The sequence below is a fragment of the Lynx canadensis genome, chromosome C1, assembly GCF_007474595.2.
Source record: "Lynx canadensis isolate LIC74 chromosome C1, mLynCan4.pri.v2, whole genome shotgun sequence".
Lineage (NCBI taxonomy): Eukaryota > Metazoa > Chordata > Mammalia > Carnivora > Felidae > Lynx > Lynx canadensis.
Genome location: NC_044310.1, coordinates 220,657,872 through 220,675,900, shown reverse-complemented (window position 1 = coordinate 220,675,900; position 18,029 = coordinate 220,657,872). Strand labels below are relative to the sequence as shown.

Genomic DNA, 18,029 nt, shown 5'->3' with positions numbered 1-18,029 from the left:
TGGAAGAGGAGAGGGCAGGGGAGCGTGGGGTGCGGCCACCATCCCTGAGCCGGGCCCGCCTTTTTACTTGTGTGTCCTTCCCGGTGCCCACTGGGTCTCGGGATGACGACCCTCCCAGAGGTCACTGTGAGGCGTCCCCACGTTATCCTACCCCACCTATCCTACGCCGGGGACCCGAGGAGACCACAGCCACCCCTGCGCCGTTGGGAAGACGGCACCCGCAGTCACGGGGGATGTGCTGACCCTGCTCTGCTCCTTGGTTCTGCCCTCCTCGGGCAGGGCGGGCTTCACGCCTCGTCCTCGGGGAGCCTGGCCCTCCCGGGTGAGCTGCTGGCTCTCTCGATCACCTCCATCCACCTGGAGAAGAGGCTGGGCCGTCAGAAGCTCCCAAGATGCTCGCTCGGATTTCAGGCTGTGCCCTGGTCACACCAGTGGCCTTGTGCTCAAATAACTCCCCAGGGGTAACCCCAGGCACGGAGCGAACGGGCCAGCCAGCCCTTCTGGAGGCAGCACCCAGCCCTTCTCTCCAGGGCTCAGAGCGCCTGCCTCCGGCACCCTCTGTAACAACAGGAGACCCGCGGTGACAGCGGCCGACCGTGGCCGCCTGCCACAGGATTACCTCTCAAACGTGTACTTGCTCTCAGCCCGGAAGAAGTAGACGTGGGACTTGAACTGGAGCTTGAAGACGTGCTCCTTGTGGACGCAGTCGGCTTCCTTGGGGACGCTGACACTGTAGCCCAGCAGCGGGAGGCTGGCCAGGGGGTAGTCGTCCTGCAAGGTGGCACGCGGCTCGGCGGGTGCGCCCCCTCCCCTCCCCCTCACCCCCCCCCCCGCCCCGCGACCACCGCCCAACCCACTCTCCCCGTCGGGACTGAATGCCCCGTGGGAGCGGGCGGAGGAGCTGGGAGGCCGTGCTCTCCTGTGCCAGGAGCAGGGGCCGCTGTCTGCCAGCGCCACGGGCACGGCCGCCTCCCCGCCCCGGCTCCGTCCAGCACCTTTACCTGATGAGTTTTGTAGAAGAACAAACAGAAGTTGGTGAAAACCACCCAGAGCTTCTGCCAGCCGTTACTGTTTTTGAATTTTCTCAGCAGATACCCTGAAAGCTGGTTCTGTGGGAAAGAAAGACACCGGTACTGGTTAGGGTCCTGGGACTCTGTCCCGGAGCAGCACCCGCTACCCCGAAGCGCGCATCGGCCCCTGAGGGCTTTCTTGGCTGTGGCCTTGACTACACTTTGCTGAGCGGCAGCTTCCTTCGCCAGGGCTCTGGGTCGTCAGTCTGTTCATAGTCTGACAGAAGGATGTTTACAGATGTGGGGGGGTGAGGTCCCAGGCGCTAAGTAGAAGGACACGAAGTTTCTTTTCCCTGTTTATAACCTCCCCAGCCATGACCCTCATAAACCCGATGCTGTGACAGGCCACGTGGAGCCAAGTTAGCACAGTCCCAACAAGACAGCCTGGCCCTGAGCGTGGCGTCCTGACCCAGGATGGCCCCTGTGGCCAGCGGCCCCGCCCCTCCCTTGCAACCCTGACTGCGCTCACGAGGGCCCTGCAGGGACACCGTCACCGTGCGGGCCTTCAGCCCGCACTCCTCGCCCCGGGCTCGTGGGGCCTGGCGTGCTGGCGGTGCTCTGCCCTTTCTGTGGGCCCTACCTTTCGGGCCCCAGCTGACGGGGGAGCCCGGGGCTCTGACGGCTTCCTCACTTGGTTCTGCCTCAGGTACGACAGGAGCCCAAAACCCACAGCGAATGGGAGGCGGCCTGGGGGCCGAAGGGCTGGAGCGCGAAGTGGCCGCTCCGGGTGATGGAGGTGGGAGGGGAGGCGGCAGCCCCCACGAGACCGCCCTTTCCGGAGAACCCCAGGGACGCCGTCCGCCCGGCTCCTCCCGCACGGAACTAATCTCGTGGGCCTGCACAAGCCCTGATGGTCACGGTCAGCCCGCAGCCTGGTGGCCCCCTGCTCTGCCCGGTCCAGCCCTCCTCCCCTGTAGCCAGCGCAAGCAGAGGGCGCTTGGGGCTGCCGTACCTCGACGGCCGCGCTCTGGTCGGCTCTGGAGACGCTGGTGTTCCGGTACCAGCACACGTGCACTGTGGTGTTGGCCCGGTGCTGGCCCTGCCCCTCCAGGGACCCGTGGGCGCCATGAGTGTCTTCGGACTCTTGCTCCGGAGAGACCTCCTCAGAGGACCCTGGGGAAGGAGTCGGCCCTCTGCTCAGAGGGAAACGGGAGCGCGGGGCGAGTAGGGCGGGGGTGGGGGGTGCTTTTGGTCCAGCGCTCTGGACTGGGGGACGAGGGAAGCCTGCAGCCCGGGTCAGCAATGGGCGGAGAGCAGTCACGCGGTGCTTCTGCCAGGAGAGCTCGTGGCCCCCCCCCCCCCGCGCCCCTCCCAACCTCTCCCCTGGTGTTCGGGGTGCCTGGACCGTCCTCTGTGGAGGGAGAGCCTGTGGGCCGGCAGGAGGCCTGTGACCAAGAAAAGGGATCTGTAGGGAAGCTTAGGTGCAGCGGGGTCCCCGAGGGGGCGTCCCGGCCGGAACTCACTGCAGGGAGGAGCGCAGAGCACGCTACCCGGCAGCACCAGGGACGGGTCACCCCCGCTCTTGGCCACGTCGATGGCAGTGTTCAGGTCACATATCCACTTCTCCTTTTCCAGGCGGGTGCTGGTGGGGGAGGGCCGAGGCTCAGCGCCCGGATCACAGGACCCGGGCCACCAGGGGCTCCCTGCTGTGCCGGCTTCTCTGACTGAAGGTCCGAGGGCCACACCCCCCTGGGAGGTGAAGGGCCCGGAGGGGGGGCTTCTCCAGGGACACTTTATTCCCGAAACCAGAACTTTCAAGTCTCTGCCGCTGAAATACCAGACCCGTTCCTGGTTCATGATTAAGCTGCCACGGCTTCCTGGTGGGGCATTAAGTGTCCTGTGCTCTCTGACGTCAGCCGTGACACGATGACGACGGGGTGGAAGCCCAGAGCCAGGTGCCCGCCCGGGAGGAGAAACGCCTCCCCTCTGGAAGGGGCCAGGGACCCCCGGCCCCTACAGGGCAGTGAGCCGCCTGCTCACCTTTGAGCTCAGGTCAGGCCTCCTTCACACTGGGGTGATTTGGGGGAAGTGGCTCGGCCGTGGGGGCAGGTGGAGGCCGGGCCCCTCCCCGACTTGAGGGCACCTAAGTGCCACTAACCACGTGGGCTGCCCCTGGTCGAGGCAGCTCAGCAGCACCGTGGCCGCTCCGTGGGGACATTCTCAAAGGTCACTCGCTTCCCACCACAGGAGAACCTGCTCTCCGGTCACATAACTGAAGCAGGGCTCAAGGGGGCACGCGCCCCACAACGACCTCGCTCGTGCCGGGGAAGCACTCCCCCGCCCCGCCCCACCGCCCCGGGCCGCTGGGTGCACAGTGGAACATTCTTACCTGGCTGCCACCACGACTGTTTTCTGAGCTGCACAAATGGTGAAACAGTGTGGAACAGACCGCTCGCTCTCGCCCTCTTCTACCTGTGGCGGGAGAAGAGGCGGGCGTGTGGAGTGAGCCCGGGGCCGGCAGAGCCCGCGCCTGCAGCACAACACAGGTGCCTCGGAAGCCCTGTGCTGGGCAAATCTCTGCTGACTACCAGGGGCTACAGGGGGCATGGGGATCCCCAGGCCACGGCACCTGCCACCCAGGTGGGCGAGCTGTGGGCCGCAGGGCACCGAACTACTCACCGGTGGGTCCAGCACTATTAGCTGAAAGTCAAGCACAGGAAAAAATGTTGAGCATTTTCATTATCAAAAAGGGAAATGGATAGTTCGCTTTATAAACCTGGTACCAAAACCTGACAGAGTTAGCTTCAGAGAAAAACCTAACGGACTGCTCACGGTTCTAAGTGACTCACTGAAGTAACTCCCAAATAAAATACTATCCAATCAAACCCAAAGCACAGACAAGAAATTGTCCTGTGACCGAGGAAGGGTGCTCCCGGGATGCAACGGTGCTTTGACGCTGGGAAGCCGGCCAGCAGAGGTCTCCCTGTCGGGAGGAGGGCGGTCATTTCTGCAATGCCACATACACCTCAGCTAAAATCCAACGTGTGACTTCTGATGTCTCTCACATGGAAACAGGAGGAAGCCGTAAACATGACACAGGTTCTCTTTCTGAAGCCAAGACCTGTCCCCCTTCTCTCTGCATTCAGGATGAGGGCCGGCTGTCTGTTCCCCGGAACCAGCCGGTTACAGACCACCCCCGAAGAGACGGCTTCCCTGTGTGGGGGCCCATGCGATGCCAACCACCAAGCCTCACTCAGGACACAAAAGATCTGAAAGTGTGAGCAGTGGCCAGCAAGAGAAGGTCACGATGTTCGTCTCCCTGTAAGTCAGCACGTAAATGTAATGCCATTGAACTAGAAATCCCGGTGCTGTTTTTGGAAGGAATTTGTCCAAATGATTCCTCAGTTTATCTGGAAGAATTAAATACTTGAAAGTAGCAAAGAACTTTTTAAAAAGGAGGACGAATAAGGGGTGGAGCTTCCAACACAGCAACCCCCCCACATGACCGAACAGTGTGAACTGAGGCTGGCCCGGAGAAATGAGACGGGAGGCCCAGCAGGCACCCCAAGTGTGAAGACCACAGTGTTTCCGTGACGAGGGCAGCCTTGGAGGTCAGAGAGAAACAGGTTCGACAAAGGAAGCTGCGTGCAAGGGGGGATGTGGCACGTCCCCATCTGGCGGCCCGCAAGGAAACGCGTTCAGGCAGTTTGTGAGGGAGACTTAAGGAAACTGAATATATCAGAAGAACAAAAAGGCGCCGATGTGATCTTGGCACAGGGAAGGACTTCCTGAGCCCGCACTAAGGATGGGAGCCCTGATGGAAAGGATGAACTGATCTGACTATAAAAATGTCTGAATTCCCTCCTTCAGCAAGGATTTGTTGGGACCTCTGTGCCAGGTGCCGTCCCAGGAGGAAGACACGATCACTGTCCGGTGGACTTTCAATTCTACCAGATCACACCAAACCTCAGGCGAGACAAACAGGACTTGCCAGCCGCGGAAGGGATCCGTGGCCTCCGCGAGCGGGTGGCGTCTATAAAATGCGGCACAAATGTGTACGAAGAGCCAACAGACCGACAGAGACCGTGGCAGCAGACACCCGCGTGTCTCCTCGGGGAGGCCCCAGACTCTAGGAGACACGGACTCCGTCAGCCTCCACGACCGTCCAAAAGCTGCGCCACTGGCCGGACTGCGAAGGATGAGGGGTGAGTGCCCAGTGCCCCCCGACGCCGTGGAAAGAGGCTCGGATGCACTTAGTGGGAGGCCGGGTCGTGCGTATGCTCCGGCAGTGATGTGGCGCTGATATTCGGAGCCAGAAAAACGAGCGTGCCCAAGCCTCGAACAACACGTGCCGGGCATAGAGATGTGTAGAAAGACCAAAATCCAACGGGGTTATTTCTAATTTCGAAAAACTAAATGGAGCCAGAATGTCCAATGTCGGGAAACAGTTCAGAAAGCCAGAGTCTGGCCTCCCAGTCCACTGCCCGTCTCCGTTAAATGTGCACGGAGCCCACCTATTACAAGCACGGGAGACATTAGGGATGAAGCGCTGAGCAAGAACAAACGAGTTACAGAAGAGCTTGTAGGTGATTGCGCCGTGCCACCCACGGAAATGTTCCCGTACAGACGAAGCCTGAAGGGCACGGTTGCAAAATGCCAACAGTGCGTGTTACTTGGTGGCGAAGTTATGAGAGATTTTTATATTTTCCATTTTTTTCTATAATGAAAGTATAATTAAAAAATATACACTTTAGGGGCGCCTGGGTGGCTCAGTCGGTTAAGCGTCCGACTTCAGCTCAGGTCACGATCTCGCGGTCCGTGAGTTCGAGCCCCGCATCGGGCTCTGGGCTGATGGCTCAGAGCCTGGAGCCTGCTTCCGATTCTGTGTCTCTCTCTCTCTCTGCCCCTCCCTCATTGATGCTCTGTCTCTCTCTCTGTCTCAAAAATAAATAAACGTTAAAAAAAATTAAAAAAAAAATATACACTTTAGAACAGATGGGGTCTGCTTCCAGCGAGGGCAGAGGACTGTGTTCGGACAGGCCCCGTTTTGCTGAGGGTGGGGAAAACCACCAAATGTTACAGGCTCGGGTGCCCAGTGGAAGGAGGCACAGTGCCCAGGAACACGGAGGGCCGGGAAGGGGAAAACACCCTCGAAGAAGGGTGGGGAAATTGAGGCAGACCAGGCAAGTGTAGCAGAGTGGTGTCTGAGCCCCCACCCGTGGGCACCTGGACGGGAGGCTGGCGGGGCTGCAGGAGAGACGCTCACTGCAGTGTGGCCTGTTCTGGACCAACAGCACAGCTCTGTGGCAAACACCCGAACCTGGCCAGCCATCTTGACTGTTCCCAAAGACGGGGTCCAGGCTGAGTGCAGGTTTACGCTCAAGGGCGAATGGACAGTGAGTCGATGTGTGTGCGTGAGCCTCTCTGAGACCTTCACGCAGGGTCGTCAGACCACGAACAGCACCGACCACAAAAGGTAAGGCTGGGGAACTGGGTCACATCAAAACGAAGGGCTCGTCAGAGACCACACTGAAGTGTCTGGCTGAGCCTGTGCTGAGGGGACACAGACATGCTGACCGGTGTGTGGTGTGGACAGAGGGCACGCTGTGCAACAGGGTCACCGGTGGCCCAGGCCCGCTACGGCGGCGCATAGACGGGGTGCGACATTTCCCGTGGCCAGCTCCTAGAACATGGAGGGAAGGCCTGAGCCCAGCCCCCAGCTACAGCCTGACGACTTGTTGGTGGTGCTGTCTTCCGGTTTTGAAGCTGTGCGCGCATGTGCACGTGTGACAGGACTAGGAACGATCAGACGACGTGAAGAGAACGGCCCACGTGAGAAGGGATGAGCACAAGAGCAGTGAAAGGGGATCGGGTTTTTTTTTTTTCAAGAGCTGGGTCAGCCCCATTCCCTGAGCACCCAACTGGGGTCTCCCATTGTGCCGTCTAAGGAAGGACAGGCCCCCAGGGGAACGGCAGGTGGGCTGGAGCGTGAGGAGGGATAGTAACGACCACCGGCGCGGTGCCTGGCACTCACCAGCATGCCACGGAGAGGAAGGAGGCCCCGGATCCGGAAGTGGCTGGTACCCGTGACCCCTTTGCTTGTGTAGAGCAGCATATCTGAGAACTGAAGACGACAGGCTTTATTACGGGAAGCTTAAAAGCAAGCGACAGGTTTCAATGTCTTAAGAGACCCTCTTCAGCGCCTGGGGCCTTTATGTGGTTATCAAATTTGCTCAGCTTGCTGGAGATTTGGGGCAAAAAAGGGATTTTTTTTTTTCAGTCACACGATTATTTTGACGAGCTGGTAACCACATGAGGCAGCAGATCTCTTAGGCCCGCATGCCCAGTGCCCGCCAGCTGGAGGCGGTGGCGACTTCTGGCTGGTCCTCCGGTCAGGCTCAGCCAGGGTGGCTCAGGCTGGGGTCTCCTAAGTGGCAGGAGGAAGGGAGCCGATCAAGGGGACCCGCCGGGAGGGCCTCTCTGAGGCAAAGCCAGCTCTCAGCAGAACATTCCTGCAGCAACGGGAATGTGGACTTTTCTATCTTCTGGTTTTCTGATGGCCTTTGCAGACAGGCTCCCAGAACACAGAATGAGGCAGGCGCCTCGCTGCGAGTGTTTTGTGCCGTCCCAGGCGGGCTCCTGTCTGACTTGGGGCTGCTTGCCTGGGCCTCAGCACTGGCTCACCGGACACAACCACACCCACCCCACCTACCAGAAAGAACATTCTCTGCTGCAGACCTTTCTTGGTGAGCTTGTGAAGGCAGCCCTCGCGGATGAACTCCTGAAAGAGAGAGATGAGGTCCTATTTGTGCCGAAGGCCACCTCTGCAGGTGGTGTGCTGGCGGGGCTGAGGGCCAGGTGATGTCACCATTTATACTTCTCTGAGCCCATCTGGATGAGCCACTCACAGGCCCCCGTCCGACCCTTCGACAGTGCCCTCCTACCCAGGACGCTCCATGCTTTTCCGACCTCTTCCCTTCCCCTCCCCCCCTCCCCCGCCTGCCTCCCTTGGCATCCAAGTCGGTCCCCAGACTGTCTGCTGAACACCTGCAGCCCCGTCTCGCCACCGGCCAGCTATGCTGAGAGCCTTCATGGAATGCAAAGGGCACTGTTCTTGTCGAGGGGAAGCTTCTGGAAGGTTCAGACACAGAGATACCGGAGTTCAGCTTTGAGGAAAAACTCGGCCAGAGCAGCCTGAGAATGGGAGGCAGGAAGGGACAGCTGGTTCCCACCAAATGTTCACAGGTAATTAGTGTCAGCTGCCACCTGGGCACCGGCATTTGGAGAAACGATTCCCCAAACCACGCAGGCTTTTCCACCCCAAAGGAATGAGGCCCTGGTGGGAGCCGCCCACACTCGTCCTGGGCTGTCCCTCCACGGAGGAGGAGAGGGTGCGGCCTCGGCCGCCAGGGCCTGATGGCACCACCAGGCCCCGGGCACACCCTCACACTTCCCCACCTGCCCCGGAAGCAGCACTTCCCAGGCCCTCGGGCGTCCACACAGGCCTGACTGCCCATACCAATGGCGGGAAGGGTCGGTCCTGGTAATTCCGAAGAATTCTGGTTTGGACAATTTCCGGACATTCTGCTGCCATCTGTCATTCCTTTCAGAGAAGCAGGAGCGTGAGCCTCACACCCTGAGCACTCGCCAGAGACCCCGGCCCTCGAATGGACCGAGTGAGGGCGTAAAAGGACTTCGCGGAACCCCTGCGGACCCACCTGCCCAGCCGCACGCACTCTTCTCACTCTTCGGCTGAGGGTGAGCGGGGAGCCCAGCCCCTTCCTGCGGCCCCCAGTCCTGTTTGCAGGGCTCCTCCCTTCACACAGCGGGCTCCTCCCCCTCTGCCCCGGGGAGCCGCAGGGCAGCAGCCCCTTCTCGTTCTCTGGGGAGCGTGTCCCAGGTCCGTGGCTGCCCTTCCCTCAAACACTGCCTGCGGCGCTGCAGGCTCGCCCCGGGTGGCAATTGCGTCCTGCCTCTCCGACAGGGCCCTGCTGGCCCTCTGGTACCTCATTATCAACTTTCTTCGTAGTTAATAACCCTGGCTCTTAAACTCCTCTGCTCACGTCTCTGGTGTGGCTTCTGTCTCTGACATGAGCATTTAGCAAGCAGGGAGACCAGGAGCCCTGAGTCATAAAGACGTTAGAGGTTTGGGCTAAAAACAACTATGGCAGCAAGTGTTTGCAGACCAGCCACTTCATGCCAGGCGCTGAGCCAAGCAGCTGCCATCAGTCCCCTGTGGCCCCAGACGTGGAGCAACTTGCTGGGCCACACAGAGACCCCGCCCGGTTTTCCAGTCCCTGTAGTGACGGTCCCCTGGGCCACCACCGATAACCCATTGCGTGGAGCACCGAGAGAAACAGCCTGTATTGAGAGCCCTACTGACCTCCAGGAGCTCACAGCCAGCTGCAACCCTCAGCCACGTGGCAAGGAGAGAAAGGACACAGAGCTGTCTGGGTACCAACCAAAGCCCTGACTCCAGGAGGTCAGAACCTTCCTGTACGTAAAAAAGTTTTTAATGTTTTATTTACTTTTGAGAAAGAGAGAGAGAGAAACAGTGCTCGAGCAGGGGAGGGGCCGAGAGAGGGGGAGACACAGAATCCGAAGCAGGCTCCAAGCTCTGAGCTGTCAGCACAGAACCTGATGCGGGGCTCGAACTCAGGAACCGCGAGATCATGACCTGAGCCAAAGTTGGACGCTCAACAGACTGACCCACCCAGGCTCCCCCTTCCTATACATTTTAGTGTAGCTCATTTCTTTTCTTTGTGATCCCACATTCTCCATACCTTCTAACAAGGCTAACACGGACACATGACTTACACACCACAGTCTAATTTGTGTTAAGATGAGAAACATCCCCCATGCAACCCTTAAAAACGTCTTCTTAGGTTGACAGTACTAAGTTCAAAGCAAAAAGCATTAGTGGCGAAGCAAGGAGCAAGCAGCCAGGAGACATGTAGACCCACGGAAGGGAACTAGGGTTCAAAAAGAAACCTGCATATCTGTGTCTATGGACAGTTCAACAAATGGTGCTGGGAACACTAGATGTCCACGTGGGAAAGAATGGAGTGGGACCCCTACCTCACACCACACATAAAAATGAACTAAAAATGGATCAAATCTAAATATAAGAGCTGAGGGGAGCCTGGGTAGCTCAGTTGGTTGAGCGTCTGACTTTGGCTCAGGACATGATCTCACTGTTCGTGAGTTGGAGCCCACATCGGGCCATCTGCTGTCAACATGGAGTCTGCTTTGGATCCTCTGTCTGTAACCTCCCCTGCTCATGCACTCTCTCAAAAATAAATAAACATTAACAAATATAAGAGCTGAAACACAGAAAGCTTTTAGAAGAAAACACAGACGTATATTTTCACACTGTGGACTGGGCAGTGATGTCTCAGCTGTGACACCTAAAGCACGAGCAACCCAAGAGAGAATAGGTAAATTGGATTTCGTGAAAATCAAAAATCTCTGGGGGCGCCTGGGTAGCTCAGTCGGTTAAGCATCCAACTCCCACTCAGGTCGTGATCTCACAGTCCGTGAGTTCGAGCCCTGTGTCGGGCTCTGTGCTGACAGCTTGGAGCTTGGAGCCCCATTTGGATTCTGTGTCTCCCTCTCTCTGCCCCTCCCCCACTCACAGTCACTCTCTCTCAAAAGTAAATAAACATTAAAAAACATTTAAAAAAAATAAATAAAAAAATTTAAGAAATCCCTAAAAACAAAACCCAACACCTTCTGTGTTGTGATACCATTGAGAAAGTGAAAAAACACCCCACAAAATGGGAGGGCATATTTGCAAATCCTATTCTGGTAAGTGTCTGGTATCCAGAACAGATAAAGAATCTCACAACTCAACAGCGAAAAGACAACCCGGGTGGAGAAAAGGATCTGAAGTGGCATTTCACCAAAGAAGGCACACAAATGGCCGACAAACACACAACAAAAACCTTGGCATCCGCTGTGTGAGAAACGCAAATCGTAACCACGGTGAGACACCCTGTGTAGCAGCCCGATGCCTAGACTCACAGGGACAAGGTACAGAGAAACCGGAATCCCAACACACCCCTGGTGGGAACGTAAAGCTGTCCGGTAACTCTGAAAGACTTTGGAAAACTGGCAGTTTCTCAAAAGGTTAAACCCAGTTCCCATACAACCCAGCAGTTCCACCCCTAAGTGTCTACCCAGGAGAACTGGAAACGTGTTCACAGATGGACCTGTGTGGCAGGGACAGACGTTCACAGCAGCGTTGCTCACGGTCCCCATTAGGGGGAGCAGCCCAAGAGTCCACCAGCAGATGAACGGATACAGAGAGCATGCTGTATGCAGAGAACAGAATTTACAGCCACAAAAGTGAGTGAGGCCCTGACGTGCTACAACACGAACCCGAAAGCATGACGCTCAGTGAAAGAAGCCAGATGCAAAGGCCACACAGTGATTCCACTTAGAGGAAACGTCCAGAAGAGGCAAATCCGCGGAAAGTGGATTAGTAGCTGCCGTGGATTGGGGACGGGGGAGGGGAGTGGCTAACAGGTGCAGGGTTTCTTTCACGGGGGATGAAAATGTTCTAGAATTAGCGATGCTGATTGCACAACCTTGTGGACACCCTAAAGACCACTGGACTGTACACTTTGGAAAGATGAATTCTGCAGTATGTGACCCAGGTCTCAATTACACTCAATGAAGTGAAAAAGAACAAGGCTGGAGGCATCACAATCCCAGATGTCAAGACGTACCACAAAGAGGGAGCCATCAAAACAGTGTGGTACCGGCACAAACACAGACACATAGAGCAGTGGAGCAGAATAGAGCCCAGAGATACACCCATGCTTATATGGTCAATTAACCTTTGACAAAAGGTGCAAGGATATACAGTGGGGAAAAGATGGTCTCTTCAACAAACAGTGCCGGGAAAACTGGACTACTTTCTCACACCATACACAAAAATAAGTTTGAAATGGACTAAAGACCTAAATGTGAGGCCTGAAACCATAAAAATCCTAGAAGAGGTAACTTCAGAATAATTTCTCTGACATGGGCCTTAGCAACATCTTTCTAGATATCTCTCTTGAGGCAAGGGAAACATAAGCAAAACTAAACTATTAGGACTACATCAAAATAAGTTTTTGCACAGCAAAGGAAACAGCAAAACAAAAGGCAATCTACTGAATGGGAGAACATATTTGCAAATGACATATCTGAGAAAGGATTAGTATCGAAAATATATAAAAACTTACACAACTCAACATGAAAAAATAATCCAAGGTATGAACAGAAATTTCTCCAAAGACATCCTCATGGCCAACAGACACATGAAACCGGAATCCCAACACACAAGAAAAGATGCTCAATGTCACTCATCACTAGGGAAGTGCAAATGGAAGCCAGAAGATATTACCTCACACCTGTTGGAATGACTTAAAAACACAAGAAACAATAGGTGTTGATGAAGATGTGGAGAAACGGGAACCCTCGTGCACTGCTGGTGGGGGTGCAAACTGGTGCAGCCACTCTGGAGAACAGTGTGGAGGTTCCTCAAAAAATTAAAAATAGAACTCCCCTACGACCCAGTAATTCCACTATGGTTGATTTACCCAAAGAATATGGAAACACTATTTGAAAAGATATCTGCACTTCTAAGTTCACAACCTCATCATCTACAATAGCCCAGATATAAAAGCAACCCAAGTCCGCTGACGGATGAATGGATAAAGAAGACGTGGTGTATAGATAAGATGGGGTATTACTCAGCCATAAAAAAGAATGAAATCTTGCCATTTGCAAACACGTGGATGGATCTAGAGAATATCATGCTAAGCGAAAGAAGTCAGAGAATGACAAATACCATATGCTCTCACTCGTACGTAGAATTTAAGAAACAAAAGAAAAAAAATAAAGAGAGAGACAACGCCCCCCCCCCCCCACCGCCCCGCAAAGACTCTTACCTATAGAGAACACACTGGTAGTTCCCAGAGGGGAGGTGGGTGGGCAGATGGGTAAAACAGGTGAGGGGGATTGAGAGCCCACTCACCGTGAGGAGCACAGAACCATCACTGTATTGCACACACGAAGCCAACACAACAACGTATTGTGAACTACACTGGATAAAAACCAAACAATTAGGTGACCATCTCAAAAAACTTCCTCGAAGTCACTCACCCTGCCGGGAGTGATGAGATTCTCTATGCCGACCAAGTCCCGCTGCAGCTCCGTCAGCTTCTGGAGGTTTTCCAGCCGGGCAAGGCTGTGCTGCAGTGTGGAGGTCACCTCTGTGATGGCCTGGAGGGCATCTGTGAGGAGAGACCCCTCAGTACAGGCACCGGGGAAGGTGGGCATGAGAGGAACCCTCCACCCACACCTCTGCAACAGGAACTGGCATTTTAAAAGGCAGTTTTAACCCAAGGAACATTCTACTCCCAACTCCTCACGGGACTGCCGTCCATGGTTTGCAGCTGCCAGGGACAGCACGTGGGGGTCCCTGCAGATGCCTCGAAATTTGGACCTGTTCCGTCCAAACCACTGACTAGCTAACGCTCCGGCTTGGAAAACAGGAAGAATGGTCTTTGTGAATAACTGCCGTTCTGGGCACGGCCATATTTGTTTTTTACGGAGAACTAGCTACTGTAGTTGAAAGGTGAATAATTCGCATCTTCAAAACCTTTGTCCTTTTTCTCCTTGAATCGAGAAACACATGCCAGTCTTGTAGTTCCAGTATGGATATGAAGGTTTATCATCAGGACGGGAAACTCATTCAGACAAAGCACAAAAGCAGCCACGGAGGGTGGCCTTCACCACGCCGCCCTGACCAGGCCACACCGGGAGCAGCCGCTTGGCCAGAGCAGAGCGGCCACATTTTGTTTCCTTTTGGGGACGTCTCAGAGAAGCTTCCACCCTCCCGCCAGAACCTCCGCTGACAGCCTGGCCACTGCCTGGTGCGCCCAAGAGGCACGGCGGGAGCTGTCTGCGCCCTCAGCTCCGCCCCTGCAGGTCGGTTGCTCCCAGCGGGGTGCCCACCCCTGCCTCACAGCTTTAAGAGGATCAAATCGGATAAGAAAGCACGAGCTTTGATGAGCCACTCCTCCGGAGGAACCGCTGGGAGAGCCCCAGGGACGGTGCACGCCCCTGAGCGCCTGCGGCATCCGGCCTTGCTGGGCTGCCGGGCTCCCGTTGAGTCTGGACGCGGGGCGCACGGATGCTTGCTTTGCTCTGCCGGTGCACCGCGGGCTGCCTCGCCGGTGTCCCTCGCTCTCAGACGCCTTGTGTGCATGGAGCACAGGGCCGGAACGTGGGCTCGCACCGCACCTTTGTTGGCTGTGGAAGCTGGGGACACGTGTCTGACCCACTGCCAAACTGATGTCCCCAGGCCCACCTTGCCTGAGTCTCCACAGAATCACAGTGGTGTCGAGGGATCAGACACACACGTGTGGCCCCGAGCCAGTGCCAGGCAGCGCCCTCAGGAAACCCTTACTGAATGAAAGATAAAATAACAACACGAGGGGCTCCCGGGTGGCTCGGTCGGTTAAGCGCCTGACATCAGCTCAGGTCACGATCTCGCGGTCTGTGAGTTCGAGCCCCGCGTCGGGCTCTGTGCTGACAGTTCAGAGCCTGGAGCCTGCTTTGCATTCTGTGCCTCCCTGTCTCTGATCCTCTCCTGCTCACACTCTGTGTGTGTCTCTCTCTCTCTCAAAAATAAATAAACATTAACAAAATAAAAATAAAAAAACACAACGCAAGCCTCAACCTAAAGGGATCCCCTTTTGCCCAACAGGTTCAAGGAAGCCCTGCAGGTCGGGGAACAGGTGGGAAGGGGCCTTGACCGCTGCTGTCAGCTAAGCATGTGTGTCGTCCATGGCTTTCCCAGTGCTCTAGAGATGGCCAGGCTCTGAGGCAAACCCATCCAGGCTGTCGGCTTATCAACACTGTGTCATGTTAACAATTTACACAGCACGTTCAGACACGCAACCTTGCTGGGTTTTTGCATCAGCAAAACCCCAGCCCTCTCACGCATCAGCCCGGGGATGGGTTCCACCAAGTGGGAAGCCGGTGGTAGCGAGTGGGCCCCACCCCCTCCGCTTGCACTGGCCTCCCTGCCATGTCCTGGAGCCGGGGCCTCCCCTGCCGGCACCGCCCACCCCACGGCCAACGGACTTTTATAAACGCTCTGTACTTGTATCACCCTAAATGTGCTTGCGAGGATTTCCCACAAGTTTGTCCTTTTATCGAGCAGAAAGCCCTTGCTTTTGGAATGAAGAGGAAGGGAGATGTCAGTGTCCTATGACACATTAGAAAGTATCTTATTTACTCCCTTCAGGACTAGGTGGGGACCAGCTAAATAATCTTTCATCTTCCAATGACAGTAGGGGACTCGCACAAAGGCTGGCACCAGAAGCGCACAACTAGAGGTCGTCTGTAGGCTTAAAAGCTCTGGGTTTATGCTCCTTTGTCCCTTTAACACAAATAAAAATGACCAAGCTCATTAATATCAGAAGCTTCTGATGGGCCATGCTGGCTCAAATGCCTGACTTTTAGAGCCAAGGCTTCAAGGCCAGAAAGGGTCAGCTTTCTGCTGCTCTCTACCGGCAGTGGACTTGGGTGGGGGGGGGGGGAACCCCTCACAGCAGAAGGCCACTGTGACTTTGCGAGGCGATCGGAGTCCTTCCCTACACTGCGCAGACGTGCAGAGAAGAGCCCTGCCCTGGAGTGGCAGAGCTAAAGGACAGGCACCCACCTCTCTGGCAGCTGGGCGGGAGGGGAGGGGACTGCGGCCAGACCAGCCATCCCAGGGGGGAAGCCACGCACTCCCCAGTTCCCAGTAAGAAAGCCAGCATGCTGCCCCGTAGCTGGGCCTCTGGCACCCGTCCACACCAGCTCTGGGCCACACCGGCTCCCGCCTGTCCGGCCCACACTCACCACGGCAGTCCGCGTAGTCACGGTGCCCGGGCTCACAGTGGCCGCACAGCCGGCTCAGCAGCAGGCGGTAGTGCACCAGCCGCTGGATGGGCTTCAGCAGGAACGCATTCAGGGGCAAGTAGCAGACTTTCTGGAGCTCAAACTCTTTGTACACGGTCTCCAGCTTCTTAAAGCGTTTGGTGGCCTTTTCCAGTTCCGTCAGGACTTCATCGTGCCTTTGGAAGTAGCTGGTGAACTCCTGTTGGGGCATAAAAGGGAGGGCCTTAGGTTAGGAGGGCGGGAGAGGGGGGCCCGCGTGGACAGCCTGGTCAGCCGGAAACCTCAGTGGGGCAAGACAGAAAAGAACGGCCGGTGCGCATGCGACCAGACGGCACTCGGGCGGGAGTGCGGGGCTCAGCCACAGGGTCACCACCACGTGTGGTGAGGGGACACGGGGTGTTAGCCCCACTTTACAGAGGAAGGGCTGGGGCTGAGAGGGCCGTAACCTGCGTCACACGACACAGTGGTGCTGGGCGGCGGGGAAACAGACCAACCCCCTCTGCCCTCAGCCCCGCAGAGGCCGTAGGTCCCAGCCACGCGCAGAGCAGAGCGGGTGTTCGAGCCACTTGTTGGAGTGGGAATGATCACTCCTAATATTCTTACAGCACAAATCAAAGCACACGTGTATGGATTCTGAGTATTACACAGATAATCCCAGCCAGTCCCTCTCTACCTTCTAGAAGGTTTCGATATTAAATCAGTTCGTTTTACTAACGTTACACATAACGTCTGTGGTACGATAACCTCAAACAGATTTGTGCGTGTTTTGATTTTAAATTTGTGCAAGTGCTTTTGGGATAGAAATGACGAATTTGCTACGTGGCTCAGAAAACCAAACAAGTCTCAGGGTAAGAGAAGGGGCTGCGAGCAGGGCTCTCTGAAGACAGAACTGAGGGATCTGTGGGCCCCCCGGGCTTCTGGGAGTGGGGCCTACAATATGTCAGGAGTCTGGCTGGACTGGCCGGAAGGCAGGACGGGCCTGGGATGGGGCGGCGGCCAGCCCAGCGAGAGGCCATGAGGGCTCGGAAGCCCAGAGCAGTACGAGTGGGTTTGAGTCCCGGGCAGGATGCCAGGATGAGCATGTGGGTGGGGCACCTGTCCCAGGTGTGTTTAGCCGGAGTGAGACCCCTGAACAGCGAAAGCACGGCTGGCCCCATTGTCTTCCACACCGGTGACAACTGGTCCTAACGAGAAGACACGCTGCTTCTGCCATGTCGCCGACCTCGGCTCCCCAGAGTCGCTCTGTACTTTGCTTGGCACGTTCCCTTCAGGGAGCTCTAACACGTCTGGGGGAAAAACCTGAACTATAAGCCAGCAGACCTGTGTGCAAAGACCCACTGCCGGCCTAGACACGTCCTGCGCATCCTACCGCAGCTGGTGAGCTCAGCAAGGACAGCGACAACTATACGGGTCAACTGTGGATCATGGGTCAGCAGGCATCGGGAGCGCCAGCCCTCAGCACGCTATTCCCTCTCATGCTGTCCTGAGGGAACACTGCTCTGAGGGAAATGCTGTCCTTAGGGGAAGGGGGTCTGAGGAGAATGATGTCCTGATGTCCTGAAGAGGAAACTGCACTAAGGGGACCCTGTCTTTAGGGTCTGCAGCCTTTTTTCAAAAAAATTTTTCGGGGCACCTGGGTGGCTCAGTTGGTTGAGCGTCTTTCATTCAGGTCATGATCTCGCGGTTCGTGAGTTCAAGCCCCGTGTCAGGCTCTGTGCTGACAGCTTGGAGTCTGGAGCCTGCTTCTGTGTCTCCCTCTCTGTCTCTCTGCCCCTCCCCACTCGTGCTTGCTCTCTCTCTCTCTCTCTCAAAAATAAACAAACATTAAAAAAAACTTTTAAAAAAATGAAGTAAAAAAAATTTTAAGTGTATTTATTTTGAGAGAGACAGAAACAGTGCGAGTGGGGGAGGCACAGAGAGGGACAGAATCCCAAGAAGGCTTTGTGCTGCCAGCACAGAGCCTGACCCGGTGCTCGAACTCATGAAACCTCAAGATCATGACCTGAGCTGAAACCAAGAGTTGACTTATAACTGACTGGGCAACCCAGGCATCCCGAGGTTTTACAGCCCTGAGGG

At 56.1% G+C, this 18,029-nt stretch overlaps 1 protein-coding gene across 5 annotated transcripts in view; it reads right to left on the bottom strand.

Moving 5' to 3' along the window:
* Nucleotides 1–18,029, bottom strand: part of FARP2 (FERM, ARH/RhoGEF and pleckstrin domain protein 2) — a 115,521-nt gene that overhangs the window by 505 nt on the left and 96,987 nt on the right. For 2 of the 5 annotated variants that reach the window (XM_030327895.2, XM_032594567.1), the window contains exons 18-27: nucleotides 15,915–16,152; nucleotides 13,164–13,294; nucleotides 7,723–7,791; nucleotides 7,045–7,134; nucleotides 3,400–3,482; nucleotides 2,534–2,652; nucleotides 2,023–2,183; nucleotides 1,002–1,109; nucleotides 620–771; nucleotides 244–357 (exon numbers count right to left, since the gene is read on the bottom strand). In XM_030327895.2, coding sequence (XP_030183755.1) covers nucleotides 288–357; nucleotides 620–771; nucleotides 1,002–1,109; nucleotides 2,023–2,183; nucleotides 2,534–2,652; nucleotides 3,400–3,482; nucleotides 7,045–7,134; nucleotides 7,723–7,791; nucleotides 13,164–13,294; nucleotides 15,915–16,152 — 1,221 coding nt within the window. In that variant the 3' untranslated portion in view covers nucleotides 244–287. Of the gene's footprint in view, nucleotides 1–243; nucleotides 358–619; nucleotides 772–1,001; nucleotides 1,110–2,022; nucleotides 2,184–2,533; nucleotides 2,653–3,399; nucleotides 3,711–7,044; nucleotides 7,135–7,722; nucleotides 7,792–13,163; nucleotides 13,295–15,914; nucleotides 16,153–18,029 lie in introns of all 5 variants that reach the window. The other 3 variants (XM_030327892.1, XM_030327893.1, XM_030327894.1) reach the window with 2 other exon arrangements.